The following is a 27,908-nucleotide window of genomic DNA, read 5'->3' on the forward strand; positions in this document are numbered from 1 at the left end:
TTATCTAAGATATAATAATAAAGCCGATTCCTATAAATTATATCAAATCTTTTACTTTCAGCTATTTTTGAGCATGTAGCTACAAACGTTCATATCTTTCCTTATTATAATACTAGATCGCTGTTTTCCGTATTAGCGAGGTAGCGCCAGGAACAGACCAAGGGAGAGGCCATATTCGCTCACATCCATTCTCCAGATGTCATGGGTAATGCACCGATACCTAGTACCTATACTCCTTCTCAACATCCAGGGCCCATATGCCTTTCCATGGTTTACCCTTACGCTTCATAAACCCTACAGGGTTCAGTCCATTCACAGTAGGTCAGTTACATCAAACATTGGCCTATATACATCTGTTCTGGAATAAAAAGATGAGGCAATAACCGGCTGAAACCACACAACAAAGTGACAGTTGTAAATACATAGGAATGTTACACAGGACGTTAGCAAAAGGAACACAGCAAGGAGGGGAATGCTTGAGACGGGTTGAATGAATAATCTTCGAGACGGTATCGATACCACGAGGAACTCAAGACAAAAACAGTTCAGTTTGCACTTTCCCTGTGATGTACGCATGCCATCCCACGAGCTGTTGTTTTGGACTACAACACTAAAGTGTAGGCATCTGGATATACGGTAGTGATGTCCTTGACGACGAGAGGATTCAAGTTTTGGTAATGACGGTGACTCAACACTTGAAAAGTACACGTAAGAGAGCAATATTCGTGTCCCTGGTCACAATATTCGTGTCCTTGGTTATAAAAGAAACCTGATTTTCCTTCTCGATGAGGATAAGTCCAGAGATGAGTGGTGATACCCTTATTTGTGCCTTCATCAAGGAAGTTACGAAGATATTCTGTGGTGTAGTACTGAATTGAACAGCTAGGCATTGTGTTTACAGCCTGTTTGATGTGCCAGAGTGGCTGTAGATGCGGCTTCTGTTGGGGAAGACCCTCACGATTCGTTTGTATTTTTAAATAAGATCAAATATGAACAAATTGTGGCATGTGACTGTGACAGTGGTGATAATGCAGGTTAGACGATGTGTATAAAACAAAAGCTGTGGATTCGTGCTGTCCAGATATGGTGGAAGTGAAGCAACGGTAACAGAGGGACTGGATGTTGCTGTGGGATACAGTTTACCCTGCAACTTCAAGACGTGTGGAAGTAGAGAATGAAACAGAATAACACCCAAAAAACTCAAGTAATGGTACAAACGTTACTGCCATAGGACTGCCGCAGTGTAATAAGGTAAATGACAAAGTCGTTGATTTGTTTGGGTTATCAGTTCAACTCTTGGATAAAATATATTCATTACTTCATGGGGACATATCTATATTTATTGTAGCAATCAAAGCACTTTTATTTTTCTTACTTTCACATTTACCCTATCCTTCATAACCCTCCTCACTGTCTGGGTATACAAACCAAAATACAAGATAAAGTTGTCTTCCGCAGGTTGTTCTATAAAAACAAAGGTCTATATTTTGAACCCGTAATATAAAAAGTCATTTGCCAAGGCTGGTTTTGATGCGTAGCTAAACTTGTTTGGTTGGGGGGAGAAATTGATGACAAGCGTAAAAGGAAGCATCCCGTTTTCTACGAACTTAAGATTAGGACTGAAGGTGGTAAAGTGAATTCAGACATTTACACCTTCATTGTTGGGAACGGAAATATGAATATGAGTTGGGGAGATTGTCTGCAAGTAGTCGGACATTTCTGAGGTATTACATAACAAGATGTTATATGTATCGCTAACTGCTGACAAGCAGAATGTGACAGTAAATGTAATATCTGTGGACTGAGAGCAAGGACTGGGCTATGGATTTAATCAGTAATCACTTTGCAGTGTCAGTGAAGGTACGGAGAAATGCTGCGATATTTTTTTTTTGTTAGCTTACTAGACCACATGCATGCGTTACAGAGGCCTATCCACAACTTAGTAAAACCTGTCCATTGGTACTGTTGTAGTGCGACACGGGCCTTTGGCTGGGGCTTTCTGCTCCCACCTCCACCTGTTGATTTGGGAAAAGTTGCAACAGGCAGAGCCTCCTCCGCAGATTTAGGAACAGACACAACAGGCAGAGCGGATGGGATGAGTAGACACTGTTGGTCCTGCCTATTTTGCTTGAGTAAAAGACATAACACGCAAATGTGGCTGTAACACCTCACTTTCTGGGAACATTGATTAATGTATCTGGGTTGAGGATATCTTGTGATGACACGGAGCAGGTGTTGCATATGTTCGGTGTGGGTAGTGTACGGGCGGGTTTCCTGCTCGCTCCTGACAGTATGCTCGTTTCCCGACGTCTCCGTCAACGATACGCGAAGTACATTTGCATCCTAGTCTTAGTCGATAAAGATTGCCTTAGGTTTGTCTCGATAGGTTTGTCTCGATAATGTCGAGTCAAAGTGCGTTGGTTCACCGCGCGTCGCCACCAGGCACCATTTGGCTGAAATGGACCTTTCGTTAAAGACGTCGAGGAAGTTCTTCGTGTAGAGCCTTTCTGTATATCTTATGTGGTTCTTGGTTTGCTTCACACTCGCTGGAGCATGTACGTAGGCTTACGCTGGCGAGACGAGTGGCTGGCTTGGCTGCCTCGTCCTCGATCTCATTTTCCTCGATTCATACGTGGCTGGGAATCCATAAGCAGGGTGACCATGGCTATCCTATAGCTGGAACCTGTAGAGTGTTCGCAAGGCTCGAAGCCATGAGTGAGTTTGATGTTATCCCTGTGATGCTACGGCTGCAGCGTTTGCACGGCTGTCTTGGAATTGTGTAGATTAAAGACGGGTTTGTAGTTATCCGTCGACGAGAGGTGCAGAGCTTTGGATATTGCTATCAGCTCCGTCTGTAGAGTAGAGCACCTAACGTTCAAGGGCCGTCTGTGGAGTGCAATGTAACTATTGCCATATCGGATATGGCTATCGGGATTATCTTTTTAGAATGTTCGTCCTGTAAATTTCTTTATCACTTTGAGTTGCCAGCACGTAGTCCAACGTAACGTACTACTCAAAACACTGGATGGTTGGTTTGTGGTTTTGGCTTTAGGCCCTATCAACCCTCTTAGGCATTAAGGCCGCCAACGTCAAGCTGTTGCTACATATACCAACCTGAAGTATTTCAAACGCCTCCTTCAGGTGTTAAGGATAATTCTAAGATCACATACGATCGTATTATATGTATGGCTATGTAAAATTCCTTACAATATACAAATGAAAATGCAATGTATGAGCGGTAGGGATGCTAACTTATGTCTTAGGATTTTCCGAGACTAAGCTTGACACGGGCTCTTGTCAATGACATTCTGTGTTCGGATGTGCCATTACTGGCAAAGGTCGGATGGGTGTGTGCTCGATGTGCCATTATTGGCACAGGTCGGCCTTCGTATAGATGTACGATTGGTCAAACCAATATACGTTGTGATATTGAACATTCTCTTGAAGACTGTATATTACAATGTGAAAAGATTCAATTGTGCAAGGCTGGTAATCTGAGAACTGGAAAGGAACATCTTTGTTGGATGATGAATAATGGAATGCCGAAAGCAATGAGAGAAAAATGTTCCACTATATTTTGTACCCAGGAATGCCGAAAGCAATAAGAGAAAAATGTTCCACTATATTTTGTACCCAGGAATGCCGAAAGCAATAAGAGAAAAATGTTCCACTATATTTTGTACCCAGGACTTGAAAGTTGTATAGGACTTCGTAAGACGCGCATTTTTTTTTTTTTTTTACAGCTAAAGATAATGAAATAAGGACTTTCACACTTCTCAGTTTTACTAAATATTTACCCAACTTTCTGTAACCATATGATGATCTTCATGAAAATAGAAACGGATTTGATAATGATAGGTAGAGAAGTGAATATACCATACACACGAATTATATGAAGGGTAGGAAGTAACAGAAAATGAATGTTATTTTTAAGGGTTAACTACAATATTTTAGGTGATTTATGTCATGTTTAATGGAAGTAGAGAAGTAAATATACCTTACACAAGAATGATTCTTGTATGGTGTAAGAAATAACAGAAAATATAGCAGGTGATCTTTAAAGGGTTAACGACAATATTTTAGATGATTGATGTCATGTTTACTTAAAATGAACATAAAAGAAAATTCATATTTATGATATTGCTAACATTATTTTTTAAGAAATAAGGCAATGAATACTTTTATTGTAATGAAATAAAGATATAACGTAAATAATATTTTGCACATCATTTTGTTATATTTCGGGAAAGAATTAGTTTTATGTTAATTATCAAATTAACAGGTGTGAGCGCAATAATTTCTGCAACACTTCGTACTGCAATATTTTCAAAAATTTCATAATGTTAGAAATTGCTTTTAATACCGTTTGGACTTCATGTCTTTTATGGTTTGCCATACTTCATGGTAATTAACAGTGTTTTGAGAAAGTTAATCGAATTTCGTTCGGGGCGCTATTCAACAGGTTTGTTTTCGACATATGCTACTCGATTAACATTTTTACGGTTTGGTTTCGTGAAATAAAAAAGAAACTCGCCTACGTTTCATCTTTAGTAGTATTTTGCTACTATCAGTTGCATTGCCGCTTCTATGTTACAATTTTGATCAAATAAGTCTTTAACTTTTAAGTCTTTAAGAGTTTATATAAATTTGAATTTGGTCTAACTCTTCAACTGTTTATAATTATACTAAATATTTTCATATACCTCCACTGTATTTCAGTGCTTGCCATTTCCTCTAGATACGGCCCTGTGAACTGTGACTAGAGATGGTTTATTGTTCAGCCTTTTCTGTTCATGCAGACTTCCTTATAACCGTAAATGTTAAAGAGTAACGTAACCATTTTGTGATGAATAGCCTTATTGTTCCAATGATGTTTTAAGTCAGAATGTGCATGTTCAGGTCATGCAACACATGATCAGCTCATGTAACGAGTGTTCAGGTCATTTGGTGCGTGTACAATGATTTTTATTGAAGATTATCATGAAGATTATCAAGCACTGCCGCAGTTAACTCCCTCAAAATTCACTTAAATTCGGCTTGGTCAATTTATGTGAGGAAGGTTGTTAAATTGTTACTAATATTGTCATTGCTCTTCCGTTATCAGTTACAACATTGCATCACAACAGTAGAGGTTCTCAACATATCAGAATAAATAAACATTTCGTAATAGTTGTAAACGAATCAAATTGGCAGCTGTCAGAAATAGATATATATATTATATCTATAAGAATTTCCTTCATAGTATCATTTTGTTTAACGAGATCATTGACGTATCAGACTATTATGTAAAAATATATTAAGTAATGTAAATAATAAAACCTGGAAATTAATTAGCTGTTATATTTGTGTATCAAGTGCAAACATCAAGCCAGCGTCTCAATCTACCAGTGACCACTCAGCATGGCGAACCCGCTTATAATGCAGCGCAACAATCGATATGGCGCACAGAATTGTAAACCCAGAACCGCGATAGACAATGAGATAATATGTTCTATAATGATTCGTTCTTTTGACATATGATGCTTTGAACTGCCTTTCTATTCGGTATTGCCTTGTACAGTACCCGTATAATTGTATTGCTACTATTTTGTAGGTTCTTTCTCGTCAGGAATGAAGATTTGTGGGGGCAGTGACCTGGTAAACATCGCGCCATGTTTAATTGACATGAACATTAGTTCGGAGTTCATTGACAGCTTTAGAGTTCCTTTGGTATTTTCGTGAAGACTAAGACCCACACTATATACTCAAGGTGAAAAGGAATATTTATGTGTAAAGGATCTCATAGGAACTACAGAGTGAAAATCTTGAATATCATTATTATACTCCATTCTCATCTAATTTCCAGGATGATAGTTAAGGAACAGCAAAGACGCTCTGAATCTTGTCTTTTCCTAAGGGTCATTAAACTTCATGAAGAAAATATAGTATCATTTTGATTATCAATTAATCTGAGAACAATAAACATTATTGTAGCACCAACAATTTTAATTATTTCATAACTCATATACAAGTCAGTTTCGAAGCTTCTGCATATTTCCAATATATATACATATATATAACACTTTACAGCAAGGTCACGTTTGTGTTCGAATGGGGTCATCTGTCCCGCACGCTCCCTTGCTTACACGGGAAACGGCGAAGAATTATATCCCCCCCCCCCCTGTTTTTGTCGTTAAATGGAGAAATTTGTTTGTCTCGCTGACTTTCTTTTTTCCTGCAGAAAATAAGTCCTATCATAAGATGACGGAGGGATAGTACACATAAATCAGTTTCACTTTAAATCAACTTCGATGATAAAAAAAAAAAAAAGTATTATGGAGAGTGGAGCAAATGGTTCAGTGCGATTTTCGACGACATTATTTAGATCGATATCACAGCAGATGTTAAATAAACCATCAACGTCTGTTTTTCTTTTATATATATATATATATATCAGCATTAACTTGCCGTACAAAAAAAAGAATAAGGCAGATGACTTTCTACCATCTGTAGGGAGTAGCACTACTTCCTCTTTCAATCAATAGATGGCGGCTCTCTACTGCGATAAGATTCTTGTCTTACTATGACATTGTTTGATAACAACGTTCATTCATCCTGGTTATGTAGGAAGTAAGGGAGAGCTGTGTCACCGTTATTCACAGGTTAAAAGCAACATGTCTTTGTACAGGAATACCCTCTGGTTCTTCAAAGGCCTCAAGGAATATACGAGGTAAGGGAAAAAATACGTTTCAAAGCCAATAGATAGTTGAAGAAGGATTTATATACCTAGAGAATAAGCATGAAGGCGCATACTCCAACAGAGGTCTCAACTTTTAAATATGTCTAGATGTAGGAATAGATTTGGATGTCTTATTTGCCATTTTTCCCAACAAGTCAGTAGTTGGGAAGGGGTTAAAAGTTCATGGAAAACGTTGGGTCGTCGTTAAAGAAATTAATTCTCACCAACCAACTCGAGCAGCAGAGATTTAACATTGTTAATTATTTGTAAAGCATATAAATGTTTAAGGGATGTGTTTACAGTCATATTTTATTAACATTTGTGGATTGGTTCACCATGACTTTTCGATGAATGCTTACCTGGTCTGATTCATGTGTTGGGATAACTTTATGTGGAAGTAGATGTGCAGAGTGTCAAAATACATGTACTAATTTTCTAGAATATCTCTGCATTGCTGAGAGCATTGAATACTGATTAAAGTGAGTTATGTATTGTTAGCCTGGTTATGTGTCGTCTTACATAGTACATGATGAATACATATTTAGTTGCAGAGTATGATATGGGGCATTATGATGTATGGGATGAAACTAAAGACAACTATAAAGGTTCTATATATTAGAGAAAATGTGGGGTTAATGTTAAAAAGGGTAATACATTTGTAGAATTTCAGCAAAACCTATATATATATATATATATATATATATGTATGTGTGTGTGTAAATATATATGATATTAGGGGCAATCATGTGTTCTAAGAAAGGTGCCCATTTATATGCTCTGTATTTGTGTGTATGTTTAATCCAGTATCTTTTTCTGAAGGCTCCTCTAGCCTAAGGCAAGTGAGAAGTTCTTTGATATGACTGCACTTCCATTTACACAGCCTTGCCAAAGATGACTTTTTATATATCTCTTGTTTGTGGAGCCTGGGGCACCTGTGTTTGTTAATATGTAAAGTGTATAATTTTTTATAATTATATGCTTCTTATCCCTGGGGATAGGGGAGAAAGAATATTTCCCTCGTATTCCCTACGTGTCGTAGAAGGCGACTAAAAGGGAAGGGAGCGGGGAGCTGGAAATCCTCCCCTCTCATTTTTTTCTTAATTTTCCAAATGAAGGAACAGAGAAAGGGGCCAGGTGAGGATATTCCCTCAAAGGCCCAGTCCCCTGTTCTTAACGCTACCTCGCTAATGCGGGAAATGGCGAATAGTATGAAAAAAAAAAACTTTAGTTCCTTCTCTCTCTGTCATACTTTTTACCATTTCCCTTGTTTGTGAGGCAGGAAGATGAAAAAAAGACCTCATTTGCTTACATCCAATTTCTAGCTGATATGTGTAATGCACTAAAACCATATCCCCCAATGGACTGTTCTCAGGTTTCCCCTGGCTGCTTCATTTAACCTGTTTCAGTCCACTGACAGCACATTGCCTCCTGTATATCACAATGCTCCAGTTCACTGTTTCCCTTGAATGCCCGTTTACCCTCCTGCATGTTCAGACTTTGAGCACTCAAGATCTTATTTACCCTATCCCTCCATCTCCAATATGTTCTCCCACTTCTTGTCCCCTTCATTTCTGATAAAGACACAAAATTTGCAGGATGTCAGACGTGCATGGCATGGAGTGCATTGGGAGCAATGTGGTTTACAGTGGCAGCTTGAAGTCAGTGGGTTGAGCCAGGTCATGTAAAGCTGTCTGGAAAAATCATGGTAACATATGTGAGGCCAGGTTGTGGATACGGGGCTCTGTTTTTTTAACATTATAAATGAGAGTTAAAAAATGGATGTGAGCGAATGGGGCCATTTCTCTGGTGCTACCTTGCTAATGCAGGAAATGGCAAACAAGATTGGTAATGTAGTATTTTATTTATAAAAAAACAAAAACATGGGCCACATTCATGGTGAGTGTATGTGGTCTAACAATTATCTTGACCACTTGAAGAAGGTGATAAAGATTTTTCGGTTGGGAATGTAGCTTATGTTGACGGCCTTAATGTCCCTGGCAGTTGATAGGCCTAAAACCCAAACAACGATAAAACCATTGAAAATATGAAATTACTGGTAGAGGGGGGGTGCTGATAATGATTAGAATTTTGTGAGTGCACACTGCATAACTCTGAAAGCAGTCAAAAAGTTTACACATTCCTATTGAGTCAGAGTGGGTAATGTTGTGATATTGTGTCCTCTCTCTTTGCACTCCCTTGTATTTGCATTCGGATATCTTAAAACGTTCCCTAGTAATTTTGAACATGTACTATGTACAGTATCCACATGATCCTAGCAGATGCTGAATAATTTCTGGGTTCTCTGTGGCTTTCATTTGTCCCTCCTTTTGCCCAGGTACTTACCTTTTCTTTCTGTCTCTCCCACACATGGGGTACTGGCTTTCATTCCAAAAACATTCAATCTCTCTATCTCACACATAACACTTGACGACCCCTTACTCTCATGGCTTGTTCATAACTCGGTATTTTCCTGCATTGTGCACTAGGCTCTAGCCCTACCCTTTGGCAAAATCTTATAAGTTGTTGGAAGTACTTGATGTTCTTCATATGATGTTGAAATTTCTTTAGGAAGAAGTTTTTGAGGTTTTGGTCTATAAACACTGCCCACCGTGTTTGGGTAAGATGAACTTTAGCTTGGAGTTCATTCGTGCATATCTTTAATGTTCATTTGTTGTTTTCATCGAGACCAGTATCTTTGGTGAATAGGTTATTCATGTATGAAGGAATGATAAAGGTATAAAGTACAGGGACAGGATGAAAATCCTGAATTTCATTTCCTTACATTGTTTTCATTTGTTACTTGGACTTAATCTTACCTTTTCTTTCTCCATTCATGAACTTATCTTTTTCTGTAATTGAAAAAGCTTGTGGTAAGAAAAGATAGTGAGTCCTATGTTAAGGTAGTGAAATGAAACTAAACGTTTTCCTCTTAAACATAAAACAAAATCAACTCTGATGAATGTTTTACTGGCACAATTAGTTTAAGGTGATTTGCAGTGATTTACAAGTTGATATTGCTGTCAATGTAATATACTCATGATATTTGTTTTTTCTTACTGTATTATATAGTTTGCTGAACATAGAAGAAAGATAGATATATAGTAGATGTGTTTAGCGGTTTAATAATTCCCTCTGAGTACTGATATGTCAGATTACTTCTTTCTTTATTCTTAAGCTGGTAGTATATAACTATTTGGCATCATATACGATCACAATAGTAAATGATTATCAGATAAGATTCCTGTATTGTTGTCGGTTTGATAACAGCATTCATTATCTTTATACGTTGGCGATGTTTGCCACCTTGCCTGCCCTGACTAGCAGTCCACATACGGGTGAATTCCAATAGCAAGGTTGCTCCAGTGGCAGGGTTATTCCATTAGCAGGAGTGCAAGGGTTACCTTATTACTCACAAATACCCACAATGGCTTCAAACAGGAATCCTCTCTGGTTCTCCAAAGGTCTCAAGGAATATACTAAGTAAGATAAAATGAATCTTTTGTATCCAGTATGATGTTTTTGAGTAAGGATTTCTACTCAGAAAATATGTCTCAAGGCAGATAGCCATGGAGCCCTCAAAGCTCTTTTAACTGCACATTAAGGGATAAGATTGATTTAGCTTTGCAATGATAGTTTACTAGTGTGTGGAGGTCTTCCACGAATGGATGGATATTTTGTTAAAGTTTAGTAAGCCTTTACTGATTAGATTTGTATGCTACCAATGTTGTAATTTAAAAGTAGCATCATATAAAACTTGTTCAGCCCTGGATTCTCATTTGCATTTATGCATTCACTGTTTTACTTTTTTTGTTCTGTGTTTGTTCTCTTTCACTTTCCTTTGGTTTCTGCCATAATTTCAGAAGCTCAGCATACAAATCAGGACATCTTTTAACATACTTAGTTGTGAGGCAATTCTCCTCAGTAGGCCCTTCCTTCTCCCCCAGTAGTCAAGAGCAAAACTTAGTTGTGAGGCAATTCTCCTCAGTAGGCCCTTCCTTCTCCCCCAGTAGTCAAGAGCAAAATGCCATTTTCGTCCCAAGAAACTAGGCCCTTTGAAACTTGTTTTAGTGTAACACTGTAGAATGTAATATTCATTGTGAGCTTTCTGTCTTTTCCTAGCGCTACCTCGCACACATGAGAGGGGAGGGGGTTGTTTTTTCATGTGTGGCGGGGTGGCGATGGGAATGAATAAAGGCAGACAGTATGAATTATGTACATGTGTATATATGTATATGTCTGTCTGTGTATATATATGTATACGTTGAGATGTATAGGTATGTATATTTGCGTGTGTGGACGTGTATGTATGTACATGTGTATGTGGGTAGGTTGGGCCATTCTTTCGTCTGTTTCCATGTGCTACCTCGCTAATGCGGGAGACAGCGACAAAGCAAAATAATAAATGAATAAATATCTCAACACACATAAATGGACCCTTTTGAAAATTGGCCCTAGTGGTGAAAAGTCCATAAAGATGGCTTGGTACCATTAGATCATCCTAGGATAGGTTAAGTTTGTGTTAGTAAATTTGTACAAAATTTGCTATATTTAATTCAACATATTCCCGGGTCTTTGAAGCCCTCCCCACTTTGTTCTAAATTGTTTTACTCCCACTTGTTTGAAATAATGATTGTTATGCACCTACTTTTTTCTCTAAAAGTTAAATACTGTATGGAAGATGCAAATTTTTTCACCAAGAAAACTAATAGATATATTATATACATACGAATTACAAGCTTGCTTTTTACAGAGCTAATCAGATCACACTGAGAGCGTTAGATTAAAGTGGTTCTTGCTACAGGTGGTAGTAGTTGCTTGGATATGACACTTTATTAACTTTGAGTAAGAGTTGTTTGACCTTAAAGATGATTGTATGACCACTAATTTGACCATATAGGGTCAGGACAAAGGCCAAGGCCATCATTCCTATCTGTAGTCCTATCTGTTGTTCAATCATGTTCATGGGTCATACTGCTGAAAGAGTGTGATTAAATGATTGTATTACTTTACCATGATGGTTTTGCAGGAGTGGGTATCAGGCTGCCAGTAAAAACTTCAATGAGGCTGATCTGGAAGTGGATTGTACTGGGTACCATTACATGATTACAGGTAATTGGTTATTATCAAAAGTATGGTTCATAGGAATGGGATGTTTTTTCTTTTGTCTCATTATTAGAGAACTCATAGCTAAAGTAAAATCAGTTATTTTTTTATGTATATTTACTCTTTTTCATAATTTGCGAGTATTGGATACGTGTTATTGGTAGAATCTTTGGATATTCACAAAATGCTGAAACATTTCACATTAACACAAATGACAGTATTGCTGTAGTTAAAGATTTGCATTTCCAACATGAGAGTATTGCACGTTTTGCTGATATATCCAGATGCAGACATTAAACATTAGAGTTCTACATAATTAGTTTTTGCACTAATGAGTAATTGCATTGCACAAAAGATATATGTTCAGGAGGGAGAATTCTTCATTATTCTCAAAGTCTTGTTTTTATTGTTTTTTTTAGAATTTTGTTTGATTTATAATCTTGCACAGGGGCAAATAGTGGTATTGGCAAATGTATAGCAACGGAAGTAGCAAAGCGCGGAGGAACTGTGCATATGGTGTGTCGTAACCCTGAAACTGCTGAGGAGGTCAAGACTGAAATAATTGAAGCAACCAACAATGAGGTAATAACTAAGTAATTTCTCTGATGATGAGTGTTTAATGAAATATATGATACCTGCTCTTTTTATATCATACATGTTGTTTTATGCTATTAGTAAATGTATTTATTATGAAAGGAAAAAACACCATGGTCACTGACTGTTAGGTGTTCATTGCTGAATGACTATTAGAAAAGGTAAATGATAAACAAGGGCATTAGGGGAGCACATAGGTGACAGCATCCCAATTTGTATAGAATAGAAGGAAATTATTTAATATTTTTTGATTCAGGTAGTATTGGTATCTGATGAACACTTTACCCATTGCACTACCTACATTAGTTATTGAATATTATCATGAAGTCTGTTTTAGCAAAGAAAATAATATATTGATATCAATAAAAAGGTTATTAGTTATTGAATATTATCATGAAGTCTGTTTTAGCAAAGAAAATGATATATTGATATCAATAAAAAGGTTGGAAAGACTGTTTAGGAAAAAAATAAATGCACTGATATCAATAAAAAGGTTAGAAAGATTGTTGTTAACACTGATTTTGCTTATTTTGAGGAATGGATGTTAAAAAGCAAAAGTTTCATTGGTCTGCTATGAACTGCTCTTACAGTAGTACCTGTCTTTACACTTAATATGTTTTGTTCAGCAGTATAAACAGCATTACCATAGTTGCATGCTTTATTAAGTCACCAAGGAATGATAATTTGGAGTGACATCAGCAAGAGAGTAGCAAGGGAGGAGAAATACTAATCTGGTGTATATATATGTGATAGATAACAGTTTAAGCTAGATATTTCACTTTCCTTATCCCTGGGGATAGGGGAGAAAGAATACTTCCCACGTATTCCCTGCGCGTCGTAGAAGGCGACTAAAAGGGAAGGGAGCGGGGGGCTGGAAATCCTCCCCTCTTGCTTTTTTTTTTTTAATTTTCCAAAAGAAGGAACAGAGAAGGGGACCAGGTGAGGATATTCCCTCAAAAGTCCAGTCCTCTGTTCTTGACACTACCTCGCTAATGCGGGAAATGGTGAATAGTGTGAAAAAAAAAAAAAAAATTCACTTTCCTGCGTATGTAATTTTGTTTTGACTTTGGTCTTTCATGAAAAAGTATGAACAGCTTTCTATCTGAAACACTGTCAAAGAAAATATATAGTTACATGCATGTAAATCTTTGGAAACTTTGTGATTACAATGTTTATGTACTTATAAAGCTGCTTAGTCTGTAGAAGATTTACTTTAGTTATTTTAGTTTCCTTGTAGATAGCTTTTATAGTTACTGATTACTAGATGCATTCAGTTACTTATTATTATAAGTATGTAACAACCATTCTTTTATCAACAGAATATATTTCTCCACATTTTGGACATGGCAAAATCCAGGGATGTTTATAAATTTGCCAGTGACTTTTGTGATAACAATGAAAAATTAAATGTACTGGTGAGTAGATTCCTTATGCTTTATTGACTAGTTTTGCTCTTCATGTGTTTGATTCCATATATTACATTTGGCTGTTGAGCTTCACAAGTCTCTTGAGAGTAGCTTTTATATTTGTATCATGCTGTAGGTTTCTGTTTATTTTCTGATTCTTGGTTTACATCTTTCAAGTTGACCCTTGTAACCTAATATTTCTTTCCTTTTGAATTTCCCATGATTTATGATAATATCTATTCCACATAACGCTAGAGAAACTATACAGTAACTATTATCATGATGGAAAGGCAAATTTACAATGCAGGTTTTGCAGTTGATTTTAAAAGAAATGAAACAAATTCTCTTTTATTGATGTTTATGTTTATGGTGAAAGGTAGGTTATTCTTTTCATTTATTCATGTAACATGATGTCTAGTTTACTTAAGATATGTAAGTACATAGATAATGTGCATGAATATGTAAATGATACATAAATGACATGTATGTGATGTGTAAACTCATGCCTGATTAAAAATCATAGTTTGTAATGTATTTAGGTATATGGAGAATGAAATCGCGCTTAGAATAAAATCATAATCATTACATACTTTCATAGATAATGAGGATCTGTGCTTTCAGCCAGGGCCCGCCCGAGTCAGTTACCACCCTTCCACTCCATTATAGAAGAAAATACACTACTTTTTTGTGTATTTTCTACTGTGATGTACGATACAGATATATTTTAAAAGCAGTTGTAAGGAAATAACTTTGTAAAGTATACCAGGAAAAGTGTAAGGATGAGTGCTGATTGTTAGAGTGATAGGAATGACTGACTATAGAATAAGTGAGGGGCAAGGGGGTTTTAGGTAGGGGATGTGTGGATCACATTTTTGTGAAAATAATTGTGGAAAAGTAACTAGCAAAAAGGAAGAAGTTGTATGCAGCTTTTATGAATCTGGAGAAAGTGCATGACTAAGAGACAGCATAGTCCTCCCAACCCTGACCTGTGTAGCTGAAACATGGACATGGAATGAGTCACAGAGGTCAAGAATTCAGGTTGTTGAGATGAGTAGCTTGACTGGAGCATGTGGTATGACTAGATGGAATGGATGGAATGAAGAAAGAAATAAGGGGGGCATATGAGAAATGAGGTATGACAGGTAATGAATTGTGGATTGGGTGAAACGTAATGCTTTGAGGTGGTTTAGGCATGTAGAAAGAATACAAGATGGGGAGTTTACAAGGAGAGTGTATGATAGTACAGGTAAAGGAGTTCTTGTAAGAGGAAAACCACCTGTGACATAGGGAAAGAGTGGCAGAGAACTGGAGGGAGAGAAATACTAGAAGAATGTGTGGAATGGGGTATGTGAGGGAGGCTTGTAAGGGCAGGGATAAATGGAGACACTTTTACCATGGCCACTCCCTTGATAGGAATTTCTGGAGGGAATGGTCAACAGAAATATAGATAGATGAATAGATGTAGAATGGGAAAAAGAATATTGATTTTACACATGACAGTACACAGAACAGACATGTTGCACAGTGAAAAGGTTAACCAGAGGCAGGATAAGTTGAAATGTCATTTGCTGATATTCTCCATCCCCAGTAGATCTTCATGTGATAATAGCTGCTGTTTATGGGTATATAAGATTAAGCTTGACATGTAAAGTGGTCAACGTAAACCATGGGATTTAATTTGTAGGGCTTATCTAAGGATGGTGTTCTCTGGTTTCTATGTGTTATGCATGACAGCTGGAGATTGGATGTGTGTAAATGAAGCTATTGTTCATTTGTTCCTGATTTAGCCTCATTAAAGTGGAAAGGTCTGATAGATAGAAAGAAAGAAAAAAAAAAAGATGTGATTGTTAAACCAGTACAGGAGGCAAAGGTTTTGCTCTTTCACCCATCACTGGGAACATGGGAGCATACCTTTCAAAACCTATAGTACATTTTGTGAAACTCTAGGAATTGTTGGAGGATTCGTCTTTCATCCATTTTCTCATACATAGGTTGTTTTCATTCTTACTCCATTTTATTTTTTTCCTTATATGGAATCTTTATTCATTAGATTTTTTTTTCATTGCAAGCTAATGCCTTTGGCTTTTCTGTTCATTATAGGTAAACCAAATTGCATGATTCTCAAGTAAATATTTTAAAGTTCTGAATATTGCTCTATTACCTAGGATGGCTTTTCTGTTCATTATAGGTAAACCAAATTGCATGATTCTCAAGTAAATATTTTAAAGTTCTGAATATTGCTCTATTACCTAGGATGGCTTTTCTGTTCATTATAGGTAAACCAAATTGCATGATTCTCAAGTAAATAATTTAAAGTTCTGAATATTGCTCTATTACCTAGGACATGAGAACAAGTGATGATGGTCAGAAATGAAAATGTTTGGGAGTCTACCTGTTCCTTTAAAGTCAAAAGTAATACATGTAATGTTGACACTTTAATCAGCGTGCAGAATCAGTTAGATGTTTAGAATATAGTTCTTGGGTATGCAACATAGGGTGGGATGTGTTTGATTATTGACTTTTTTATGATTATCATTTTTTTTTTTTTTTTTATTGAAAGTAAATGTACAGTGGTTCCAGCTGACGATCCTGTTGCTTGGCTAGTTTTTTCTAATACTTTTTTATAGAGATGATTGATAGACTAGAGGTTTCATGGAGGATTTGAATGTACCAGTTTTGCGAGATTATTGGAAAAGGATTATAAGAAAAATAGATGTGTGGATAATATGAATATTGATAAAACAACATTAAAAGTTATTACTGATGTATAGCAGGTCCATAAGCAGGTTATTTATAACTAGTGTTATGTCTCATGTGAGCATATGTGTTTTTTGTCATCTATTAAAGTCATATATTCCCCAAAGGTAAACAATGCTGGGTGTATGATTCACAATAGAGAAGTGACAGAAGACAACATAGAGAAGAACTTTGCAACAAACACTCTTGCTCCCCACATTCTCACATCCAACCTTCTTCCATTATTAAAGAAGTAAGTTACTGATTTATTTATATGTGGTGAAATTGTGGTTTAACCACTTTGGTTCAATGGCCATCACTCTCCTGTTACTTAAAGGGGTGCTGTGATTATTAGCTTGTGCCGTTTTCCACTACAAATTGAATTTAATTTGTATTGTAGGCTCTGCCCATTGTCCCTGGATGGCATCCCAAGCAAGAGTATGGGCCTTTTTTCTTGGTACAGTGCCTTGTGACCCTTGCTTAGTTACTGGTATAGGAGAAATATCTCCCGTAGCAAAAATAATGAAAATATTGCTCAAAATCTTTTTCAAAACATCCTTCCATCTCCAACTTGGTCTCCTTGTTCTCCTTATTCCCTCCACTTCTGACAAATATATCCTCTTTGTGAACCTTTCTTCATTCAGTCTCTCCATATGTCCAGACCATTGCAGTACACCCTAATTTGCTTTCTCAACCACACTCTTTATTACCACACGTCTCTCTTACACTGTCATTACTATCTGTTTATTGATCTATCTATCTATATATATCTGTGATGCCCATTCCCACCTGGAACTCCCTCAAGGAGTGGACATGATGATAGGGGCTCCATAACTAGTGAACTCCAGTGCTGCTTCTTAGCCTTTAGTGCTTCATCCTTAACAGGCCACTGGCAGAGGGCAATTCTAGTACAGTGTTTGCAGAGGCTTTTACATAATGTTCCTACTCACTACTTCTTCCTAATGCTCCTGGCTAATGCTCCTACCCACCACTTCTATCTAATGTTTCTACCTAATGCTCTTTCATCACTTAATCTATCAAACCACCTCACACCACATATTGTCTTCAGACATTTCATTTTTAGTGCATCCACTCTCCTCCACACAGCATTATGTATACCCCATGCCTGGCATCCAGATGATATTGTTGGGACTACTGTTTGTTCAAACATACCCATTTTTGCCCTCCAAGTAATGTTCTCTCTTTCAACACATTCTTCAATGCTCCCAAAACCTTCACTCCCTCCCCCAACCCTGCAACTCACTTCCATTTCCTTGGTTCCTATTGCCGCCATGTACCCTTTCAGGTATTGAAAAAATTTCATTTCCACCAATTTTTCAATCTATGTATCTGTATCTCTGTTGCCTGTTCCCTCTGATGTTAGCGTTTAGTGCCTCACCCAATTTTTCTTTATTCAAAACTCACATCCTAACAAACATGTCCTTCAACCTTGCTAAACCTTTATATTTTATATATAGATATATTGATGTATGAAGTCTGTTGGGGATGAGAGAGCTTGGGAAGTGAGTCAGTTGTTGTTCGCTGATGATACAGCGCTGGTGGCTGATTCATGTGAGAAACTGCAGAAGCTGGTGACTGAGTTTGGTAAAGTGTGTGGAAGAAGAAAGTTAAGAGTAAATGTGAATAAGAGCAAGGTTATTAGGTACAGTAGGGTTGAGGGTCAAGTCAATTGGGAGGTGAGTTTGAATGGAGAAAAACTGGAGGAAGTGAAGTGTTTTAGATATCTGGGAGTGGATCTGTCAGCGGATGGAACCATGGAAGCGGAAGTGGATCATAGGGTGGGGGAGGGGGCGAAAATTTTGGGAGCCTTGAAAAATGTGTGGAAGTCGAGAACATTATCTCGGAAAGCAAAAATGGGTATGTTTGAAGGAATAGTGGTTCCAACAATGTTGTATGGTTGCGAGGCGTGGGCTATGGATAGAGTTGTGCGCAGGAGGATGGATGTGCTGGAAATGAGATGTTTGAGGACAATGTGTGGTGTGAGGTGGTTTGATCGAGTAAGTAACGTAAGGGTAAGAGAGATGTGTGGAAATAAAAAGAGCGTGGTTGAGAGAGCAGAAGAGGGTGTTTTGAAATGGTTTGGGCACATGGAGAGAATGAGTGAGGAAAGATTGACCAAGAGGATATATGTGTCGGAGGTGGAGGGAACGAGGAGAAGAGGGAGACCAAATTGGAGGTGGAAAGATGGAGTGAAAAAGATTTTGTGTGATCGGGGCCTGAACATGCAGGAGGGTGTAAGGAGGGCAAGGAATAGAGTGAATTGGAGCGATGTGGTATACAGGGGTTGACGTGCTGTCAGTGGAGTGAATCAAGGCATGTGAAGCGTCTGGGGTAAACCATGGAAAGCTGTGTAGGTATGTATATTTGCGTGTGTGGACGTGTGTATGTACATGTGTATGGGGGGGGGGCGGTTGGGCCATTTCTTTCGTCTGTTTCCTTGCGCTACCTCGCAAACGCGGGAGACAGCGACAAAAAAAAAAAAAAAAAAAAAAAAAAAAATATTGATGTATAGATATACACAGATGCACATGTGCAAATCAATGAAAAAGGATAAGAAGACTGTGATGGTTGTGTGCTTAATGTTAGGTATGAGAGTGGATTGGGTAGGGCTTATCAGATCATTTGATAAGTATAATGAAGGATAACCATTTATTTTATGTGGTTTGGAACTGGAGTTTGAATGAAGTAGTGAGGAGGATGAAGATATAGGAGCTAACAAATGAAATGAGGAAAGTTGATTTCCAATTGAAATTAAATGGAAAGGTGAGAGTTATTGGTAAAATGATTGAGTTAGTTTATAGGTCACTTGAGGATGTTATAGAGGTAAGCAGTACTGTAAGAAAAGGTTTTTAAAAAATGGAGAATTTATCTCTTATGCTTTGAGCTTCATAAGTATAACCTGAATTCATTAAAAGTTCAGAAAATATTGTATAGTACTGCCAGTGTTTTTCCAAACTTTTTTGTATTTATTTCAGAAGTGAAAAACCACGGGTGTTGATGGTTACATCAGGGGGAATGCTGGTTCAGAGGCTTAAGGCTGATGATTTGCAGTGTGAGAAGATGAACCCATTTGATGGTACTATGGTCTATTCTCAAAACAAAAGACAACAGGTAAGTTATATCTCTGTGTTTGATGTACCTTGCACTTGGGAACCCTTTCACTTTCCTAAATGTTTAGGCCTTAAGCACACAAAGTCTTTTTCACTCTGACCTTTTATTTTCAGTTTGGTCTCCGACTTCTGACAAATATATCCCCCTTGTTACCTCTCACTCATCCTCTTCATATGTTCAAACCATTTAGGCATATCTCCTTTAGCTCTCAAACATATTCTTCTTATTGCCACACCTCTCTTTTACCCTATCATTTATTCCTACATCACCTCCCCTACCCTGCACACACATACACACATACTTTTCTTAGATATTTAATTTCCAACACATTCACTTTCTTTACATTTTCCTGCAGAGCCCTTGCCTTGCTTCCATACAACACTGTTGGGACTACTGTTCCCTCAGACATGCTAACCTTTGCCTTCCCAGATAGTGACCGCTCTTTCGACATATTCCTCACTGCTCCCTGGACCTTTACATTCACTCCCATAGCCACTCTCATGTATCTAAAACATTTCTTTTTCTCCAAGTTCTCTCTGTTGAAATTCACTGCTAAACCTAATAACCTTGCTTTACACAGTTACTCTCAGCTTCCTCTTTCACACATACTCTCAAACTCAGACAGATACTCTCAAACTCAGACAGCAGTTTCTGCAGTTTTTCAGTTGAATCTGCCTCCAGTGTTGTGTCATCAGCTAAGAACATATGATTTAACTCCTAAGCCTTCCTACCCTGATTAGACTGCATGCCTGCTCCTCGCCCCCACACTGCCCCATTCATAAAGATAAACAGCCATAGTGACATCACTCACCCCATCCACAAAAGCTTGCTTCTTTTGGAACCACTTATCCTCGTCTCTGTGTACTGGCACGTCTCATCACCTTGATGAAACTCCTCACTGCTCCTAATAGCTTTCCTCCTGCAACATTTATTTGTAACACCTTCCCTAAAGCATCTCTCTCTGTAATACTGTTATGATTATTTTTTTATACTTAATTGCCATTTTCTGTGTTAGCAAGGCAAGTTCCAGGAACGGATGAAGAAAGATCACTTTTGCTCATATCCATTCTCCAGCTATCTCATGTAATACACTGAAGCCACAACTCTCTATCCACAACCAGGCCTCACTGACCTTTTCTTAGTTTACCCCTGCTGCTTCACATTTTCATGTTTTATAGTTAATGGAGATCATTTATGGCGCATCTTGACTAGGCTAGGTAGTTGATGGAGATCATTTATGGCACATCTTGACTAGGCTAGGTTTCTGATTGTGAAGATTTTTAAGAGAACTAGTGTTCTGATTACTTATTAACATGAATAATCATATACTGTAAAGCAAGAGTATCAGTTGATATGTACTAGCTAGTCTGTTTCCTTCACTTTGAAGAGTATCTGCTTATTTTAGCACTGAGGATCCTAAGGGATCCAGAGGTTGTCTTATAACACTTAAGAAAGACAAAATAAAGGAGCTTTTGTTTCTGAATGTTATAGCCATGGCCTCATGTCCTGATGAAAGTATTGTATTTCTGCTTGATACTATTAAGACTTTATATATGATTGAAATGATTTTGCAGTTGTGTATTCTTTCCATTAAATGCCAGTTGCACAGATTTCATGTGTGAAAAAGGCGGCATTGCTTGTGCATGATCACTGGATTAGAAATTGAATAGTTTTTAATTTCCCAGGTGGTGATGACAGAGCAGTATGCCAAGCAACACCCAGAGGTTCATTTCTCCTGCATGCACCCTGGCTGGGCAGACACTCCTGCTGTTAGGACTTCCATGCCAGAATTTCACAACAAGGTAATGTAAAAAAAAAAAAAAATGCCCATTCAGGGGACGGTAAAACTATTTACTTTACACTTTGTCTTCCAAAAGCATACTTTAGATATTGTAAAGCATATCTCTACAGTCATTCGTATTATTTCTTAATCTTGCTTCCTTATTTTACTTCTTATCATGCTTAGTATGAAGTCTGTTGGGGATGAGAGAGCTTGGGAAGTGAGTCAGTTGTTGTTCGCTGATGATACAGTGCTGGTGGCTGATTCATGTGAGAAACTGCAGAAACTGGTGACTGAGTTTGGTAAAGTGTGTGAAAGAAGAAAGTTAAGAGTAAATGTGAATAAGAGCAAGGTTATTGGGTACAGTAGGGTTGAGGGTCAAGTCAGTTGGGAGGTAAGTTTGAATGGAGAAAAACTGGAGGAAGTAAAGTGTTTTAGATATCTGGGAGTGGATCTGGCAGCGGATGGAACCATGGAAGCGGAAGTGAATCATAGGGTGGGGGAGGGGGCGAAAATCCTGGGAGCCTTGAAGAATGTGTGGAAGTCGAGAACATTAGCTCCGAAAGCAAAAATGGGTATGTTTGAAGGAATAGTGGTTCCACCAATGTTGTATGGTTGTGAGGCATGGGCTATGGATAGAGTTGTGCGCAGGAGGGTGGATGTGCTGGAAATGAGATGTTTGAGGACAATATGCGGTGTGAGGTGGTTTGATCGAGTAAGTAATGTAAGGGTAAGAGAGATGTGTGGAAATAAAAAGAGCGTGGTTGAGAGAGCAGAAGAGGGTGTTTTGAAATGGTTTGGGCACATGGAGAGAATGAGTGAGGAAAGATTGACCAAGAGGATATAACGAGGAGAAGTGGGAGACCAAATTGGAGGTGGAAAGATGGAGTGAAAAAGATTTTGAGTGATCAGGGCTTGAACATGCAGGAGGGTGAAAGGAGGGCAAGGAATAGAGTGAATTGGATCGATGTGGTATACTGAGGTCGACATGCTGTCAGTGGATTGAATCAGGGCATGAGCGTCTGGGGTAAACCATGGGAAGTTCTGTGGGGCCTGGATGTGGAAAGGGAGCTGTGGTTTCAGGCATTATTGCATGACAGCTAGAGACTGAGTGTGAACGAATGGGGCCTTTGTTGTCTTTTCCTAGTGCTACCTCGCACACATGAGGGGGGGAGGGGGATGTTATTCCATGTGTGGCGAGGTGGCGATGGGAATGAATAAAGGCAGACAGTGTGAATTGTGTGCATGTGTATATATGTATGTGTGTGTGTGTATATATATATGTTTACATTGAGGTGTATGGATATGTATATTTGCGTGTGTGGACGTGTATGTATATACATGTTTATGGGGGTGGGTTGGGCCATTTCTTTCGTCTGTTTCCTTGTGCTACCTCGCAAACGCGGGAGACTGCGACAAAGCAAAATAAGTAATAAAATAGTACTAGTAAGATTCACAAATTCCATTAGTCTAAATGAAAAGGGAGCGGTATATATGTAAACAAAATTTGTTGAAAAATTTAAGCTGATGTATTTTAAATGTTAAGAGCATTGTAGGCTACACAAATTTTAGAAACAATAGGGAAAGTATAAAACTAGTTTTGGATAATGTTATTACATTTTATTAGTTTTGTAAAATCTTTTGCCTTGTGAGGGTGTTTAGGTCCTTTAAGCATCTTTCGTGAAATACCATACACAGTATACTTATACATATGCAATACGGACTGAACTAGGGGATGTGAAGCATCTGAGGTAAACGGTGGAAAGGTCTGTAAGGCTTGTTTGTGATAGGGAGCTGTGGTTTTGATGCTTTACACATAAGAGCTGGAGAATGGATGTGAGCGTCTGTAGCTTTTCTTTGTCTTTTCTTGGCATTACCTTGTTATCGCAAGAAGCAGCGATGCAATTGGGAAAAAATTTCATGCTTGATCATTGTTTCCCATGTTAGCAAGGTAGCACCAGGAAACAGACAAAGAAAAACACATCCACATATGTATACATATACACACATATACATACATGTATGTATACATACACATATATACACATACATATTCATACTTGCTCGTCCGCATTCATTCCCGACACCTCCATGCCCCACAGAAAACAGCAGAAATACATGAAGGGAAACAGATAACATATACATTTTCTTCTCCTCCCCCACACCAAGCATGCAATAAGTAGTTAAATCTTTTTGCAACACTGAAGCATTCTTAAACTTATGAGTACCACCCCCATTTAAAATTGGTATATGTGCAGACACCCCAGCACATAATCCTCCCTCATGCTTTACTGTGCTGTGTGTAGAAATAGAGCTGAAAATCACTTTTCATGCTCTTTTATTATGTTTAGATGTGAGTTATTTTTTTTATCTTAGCCTCACAAATTCTCGTCAGAGCAAAGAGCAATTAGGAAAGCATGCTGTGTTTTCCCACACTGAGCATTGGGGATTCTCTCACATGCTAATTAGAGTTACTGGTGACATATGGTCTCTTTGCATGCCTCATGTATGGAAGGCTTGTTCAGATGAATTAAGACTATGGTGTACATGTTATTATAGGGTGAACCTCTGTATTGTGTATTGTTTTAGACCCGAAAGGCTTAATAGTGTAATTAATTGTCTTTATGGGTAATATGACTTTGTATATGGCTCTCATCAGCCATACACCTCAAAATTTGTTAGTGTACTCAATAAACTTGATTACCAACATATTAATAAGTCACTAATAGAGATGCCTTGTGGAAGATATTAGAAATATATGGTGTAGGGGGAAAGATGCTAGAAGTATTGAAAAGTTTTTATCAAGGGTGTTAGGCATGTGTGTGAGTAGGAAGAGAGGTGATTGGATGGTTCCAGTTGAAGATTGGTCTATGGCAGGGGTGTATAATACCATAGTTGGTCAGTTACAGTATACACATACAATATGGACTGATCCAGGGCATGTGAAGCATGGGGCTTGGTTGTGGATAGGTGGCTAAGATTTCATTGCATTATACACGACAGCTAGATAATGGATGTGAGCATATGCAACCTTTCTTTGTCTGTTCCTGGTGCCACCTCAGTAATGCGAGAAACCTTTTAAGTATGAAAAAGAATTATAATTTGTATTTGTTGCATCTTTATTTTAAAACAAATATAAAGTTTAGTGTACAGTATTGTTTTGTAATTAATTCATTTTCCATTTTGCATAATTTTAATGGAGGAGTAACCATCCAGGAATGTTGAATATCTTTTTATCAAATTTTAACATTTACTGTTATCGAATGGCCTATTGTTATTTATGTCAGGATTTTCCTTATCTGAACAAGGCCATTGTCTCAAGCTCTCATAAGTAGTGCATCCTGCTTCTGTTTGTTAATATTCCTGTATATGAGGTTGTAATATTACATAAATGTAATTTATTGTGGACTTCACAGATGAAGGACAAGTTGAGAACTCCAGCAGAAGGAGCAGATTGTGCGGTGTGGTTGATAATATCTAATGCAGCCTTGGAGCATCCATCAGGACTTTTTTTCCAAGGTAATTGATCAGTTTTACCCATATTATGGTTTCATATACATCACTCAGTATATTAGCTTACTTTTAAATCTGATCAGGAAATTCAGAAAGTTTCTTTCACTGAAAGGATAGCAAGAGAGGATTTGCAGTCTCATATTCATTTGCGCAAGTTACCCAATTACTAACTTAGTTGACTAAAACTCTTCCACTTTAAGCTTGTTACCTCATGGAAAATCATCAGACATTTATTGTACAGATGACATTGCAGGTATCTCTTGCTTTATGGAATAGGTGCATTTTGGAAAAGTTGTCCATTAAATGGAATTTTGTAGAGTGAAACCCATAGACTCCCACTTTATAATAGAAGATTCATTGCCACTAGTAATGATTTTGGCTCAAAGACATAATGAAAACAAACTTAAGAATGCAGAAGACCTCGTATAAATATGTACACTACTATTGTGATATTTTGCACTGGAAGGACTGATAAATAGCACGTCTCAGTTATGTTATTTTCGCAGTATGTCACTATCCATGCAAACCATATAAGATCTACCAACTACGTTTTCCAACCCAGTACACTGTATACATATAGGCAGTGTCATACCATCTAGATGAGTTTGGTCAGACAAAATTACAGTACTTACAGTCACCCACAATGATACCATTTGACCTTACAAGTCAAGGGGCTCAACATAAACCAGTCTCTACACCATATGTTCCTCTAATCAGTTCCTTTGAAAAAAATCCTGTTTCATCTTTTGGAAAGTAATACAGGAGGGGAGGACTTCCATGTGTGGGAGTAGTGGACTGAAAACCCACCCCACCAGTATTACTTTCCTAAACAAGGGACAGAGGAAGGAGCCAAGTTAGGATTTTTTTCCCTCAAAGACTCAAGTCATTTGCTCTTAACACTACCTCACTCACTTGAGAAATGGTGGATATATATGAATGATTAAGATATTATGACTTTTATTTCTAGTATTGTATGAGTGTAACACCTAAAACTTGATTGCTAGTAACAGAGGTTGGAGCAAGAGGATGTGCTCCTCAGTCTTTTCATATACATCCACAAAATATGCATAGTGGAGCAGAGTTAATAGCATTTGTTAATGATAGACTTATGTTATAAAAAGAAATTACTTTACTTTTGTTTGAATGTTACTAGGAAATTCATTGCGCAGCCAGAATAATTGCTGTAATAATGGTTGGGAATCTTAAGAGTTGTTCAATTTTATTCCCTTTGTGTTTTGCTGCTCTTTATGTTATGGTCACCTCCTCAGCTGGAGGCCTCGTGTTCTTTTAGGTATATTCACGTTTGAATATAAATGAGACAGCTACCTCACTGTGTTCTAGTGAAACTCGAATTTTTATGGTGTATATATATATATATATATATATAACAAGCATTGGTCTTTAATCTTTGCCACTTTTAATCATGAAAGAACATTCTTTTCTTGCACCTTTCTTTTTCAACTGTAGATTAACAAATGTATAACTGAATGTATCATGAAATTACAGATAGATGTCCTGTACCTACGCACCTGCCACTAGCATCTACCAAAGTGAGCACCACAGAAGAAGAACAATTTATGTCAGCTCTTGAAGAATTAGCAAAGACTTTCTCTGCATGACTTGGACATTTGTCATGGTCTAAGCATGTTGTAGAAATTGCATTTTAAGGGAAATGTACCTGGCGGACTTTTCATGAACGTTGTAAATCATTTTTTGCAAATTATTTTTTTAAGTTTCCAATGTTCCTTTCTAGAGTATGGTTTACTTAATCTTATGAGGTTAAATAAGTTATATTATCTAAAGTTTTGAACCACTTGATTACTGTAAAGCACAAATATATGACTAAGAATAAAATAGGGGATAGGGGAGAAAGAATACTTCCCACGTATTCCCTGCGCGTCGTAGAAGGCGACTAAAAGGGGAGGGAGTGGGGGGCTGGAAATCTTCCCCTCTCGTTTTTTTTAATTTTCCAAAAGAAGGAACAGAGAAGGGGGCCAGGTGAGGGTATTCCCTCAAAGGCCCAGTCCTCTGTTCTTAACGCTACCTCGCTAATGTGGGAAATGGCGAATAGTTTGAAAGAAAAGAAAGAATAAAATGAAAACTTTGCTGGTGAATCTTCGTAGTTAACTGCAAGCATTGTTTACAGTTGTAGGGTAGAGACAGTCTATATTTAATTATTGTAACATATATTCAGTGTGTTTAAGTAAACCCAATTTGCTCATTGGTGTTCAAGACAAATATTTGATTTTATTATCACTTTTATTGTTGTGAAAATACAATGTTATCATAAATCTTCAACACTTAATAGTATGTACTTAGTTTTTTCTTTTTTCATACTATTCGCCATTTCCTGCGTTAGCAAGGTAGCGTTAAGAACAGAGGACTGGACCTTTGAGGGAACATCCTCACCTGGCCCCCTTCTATGTTCCTTCTTTTGGAAAATTAAAAAAAAACTGAGAGGGGAGGATTTCCAGCCCCCCACCCCCTTCCCTTTTAGTCGCCTTCTACAACATGCAGGGAATACGTGAGAAGTATTCTTTCTCCCCTATCCCCAGGGAAAGACTATTAATGTACTTAGTGTTAGTAATATTTCATTAGTAAAATATTTGTATGTTGATTATCAGGAATGATGCTTGGAAATGGAATTCAAGTTATTTATTATGGGTAGGATGATAAGGTAGCCTTATACTTTCTTAGAATGTAAGTACCTCTTGAGGTCAGGGGTGTAAAACTCAGGAACTTAAAAGGGTTTCAGAGAGATTCAAGAATTAGTGAACCAGTGTATCTTTAAATTTTCAGCAGATTCTTTTAAGTACTTTCATATTAAATGTTTTGTCCTCCATACTGTAATAGCAGGAAGGAACCTAAAGGATACAAAGACAAAGACTTCCAGTGAGAATTATATTTTACTCTTCTGGGCAGTAGA

The 27,908-nt window shown here is 37.6% G+C and overlaps 1 protein-coding gene across 3 annotated transcripts; it reads left to right on the forward strand.

The window, feature by feature from the left end:
- Positions 1-536: 536 nt before the first annotated feature.
- LOC139749227 (dehydrogenase/reductase SDR family member 12-like) lies at positions 537-26,825 on the forward strand. Of its 3 annotated transcripts, none has more exons than XM_071662929.1 (9): positions 537-1,251; positions 11,745-11,827; positions 12,270-12,403; positions 13,735-13,830; positions 16,686-16,810; positions 19,554-19,689; positions 21,375-21,491; positions 24,886-24,988; positions 26,489-26,825. In XM_071662929.1, the coding sequence occupies exons 2-9, from the start codon at positions 11,818-11,820 to the stop codon at positions 26,599-26,601; spliced, it is 834 nt and encodes a 277-aa protein (XP_071519030.1). In that variant the 5' UTR covers positions 537-1,251; positions 11,745-11,817; the 3' UTR covers positions 26,602-26,825. The 3 variants fall into 3 exon arrangements, with proteins under 3 accessions (XP_071519030.1, XP_071519028.1, XP_071519029.1); XM_071662927.1 differs by lacking the exon at positions 537-1,251 and adding an exon at positions 6,552-6,709; XM_071662928.1 differs by lacking the exon at positions 537-1,251 and adding an exon at positions 10,011-10,198.
- The last annotated feature ends 1,083 nt before the right edge of the window (positions 26,826-27,908 follow it).

Source organism: Panulirus ornatus, chromosome 6, assembly GCF_036320965.1.
Source record: "Panulirus ornatus isolate Po-2019 chromosome 6, ASM3632096v1, whole genome shotgun sequence".
NCBI lineage: Eukaryota > Metazoa > Arthropoda > Malacostraca > Decapoda > Palinuridae > Panulirus > Panulirus ornatus.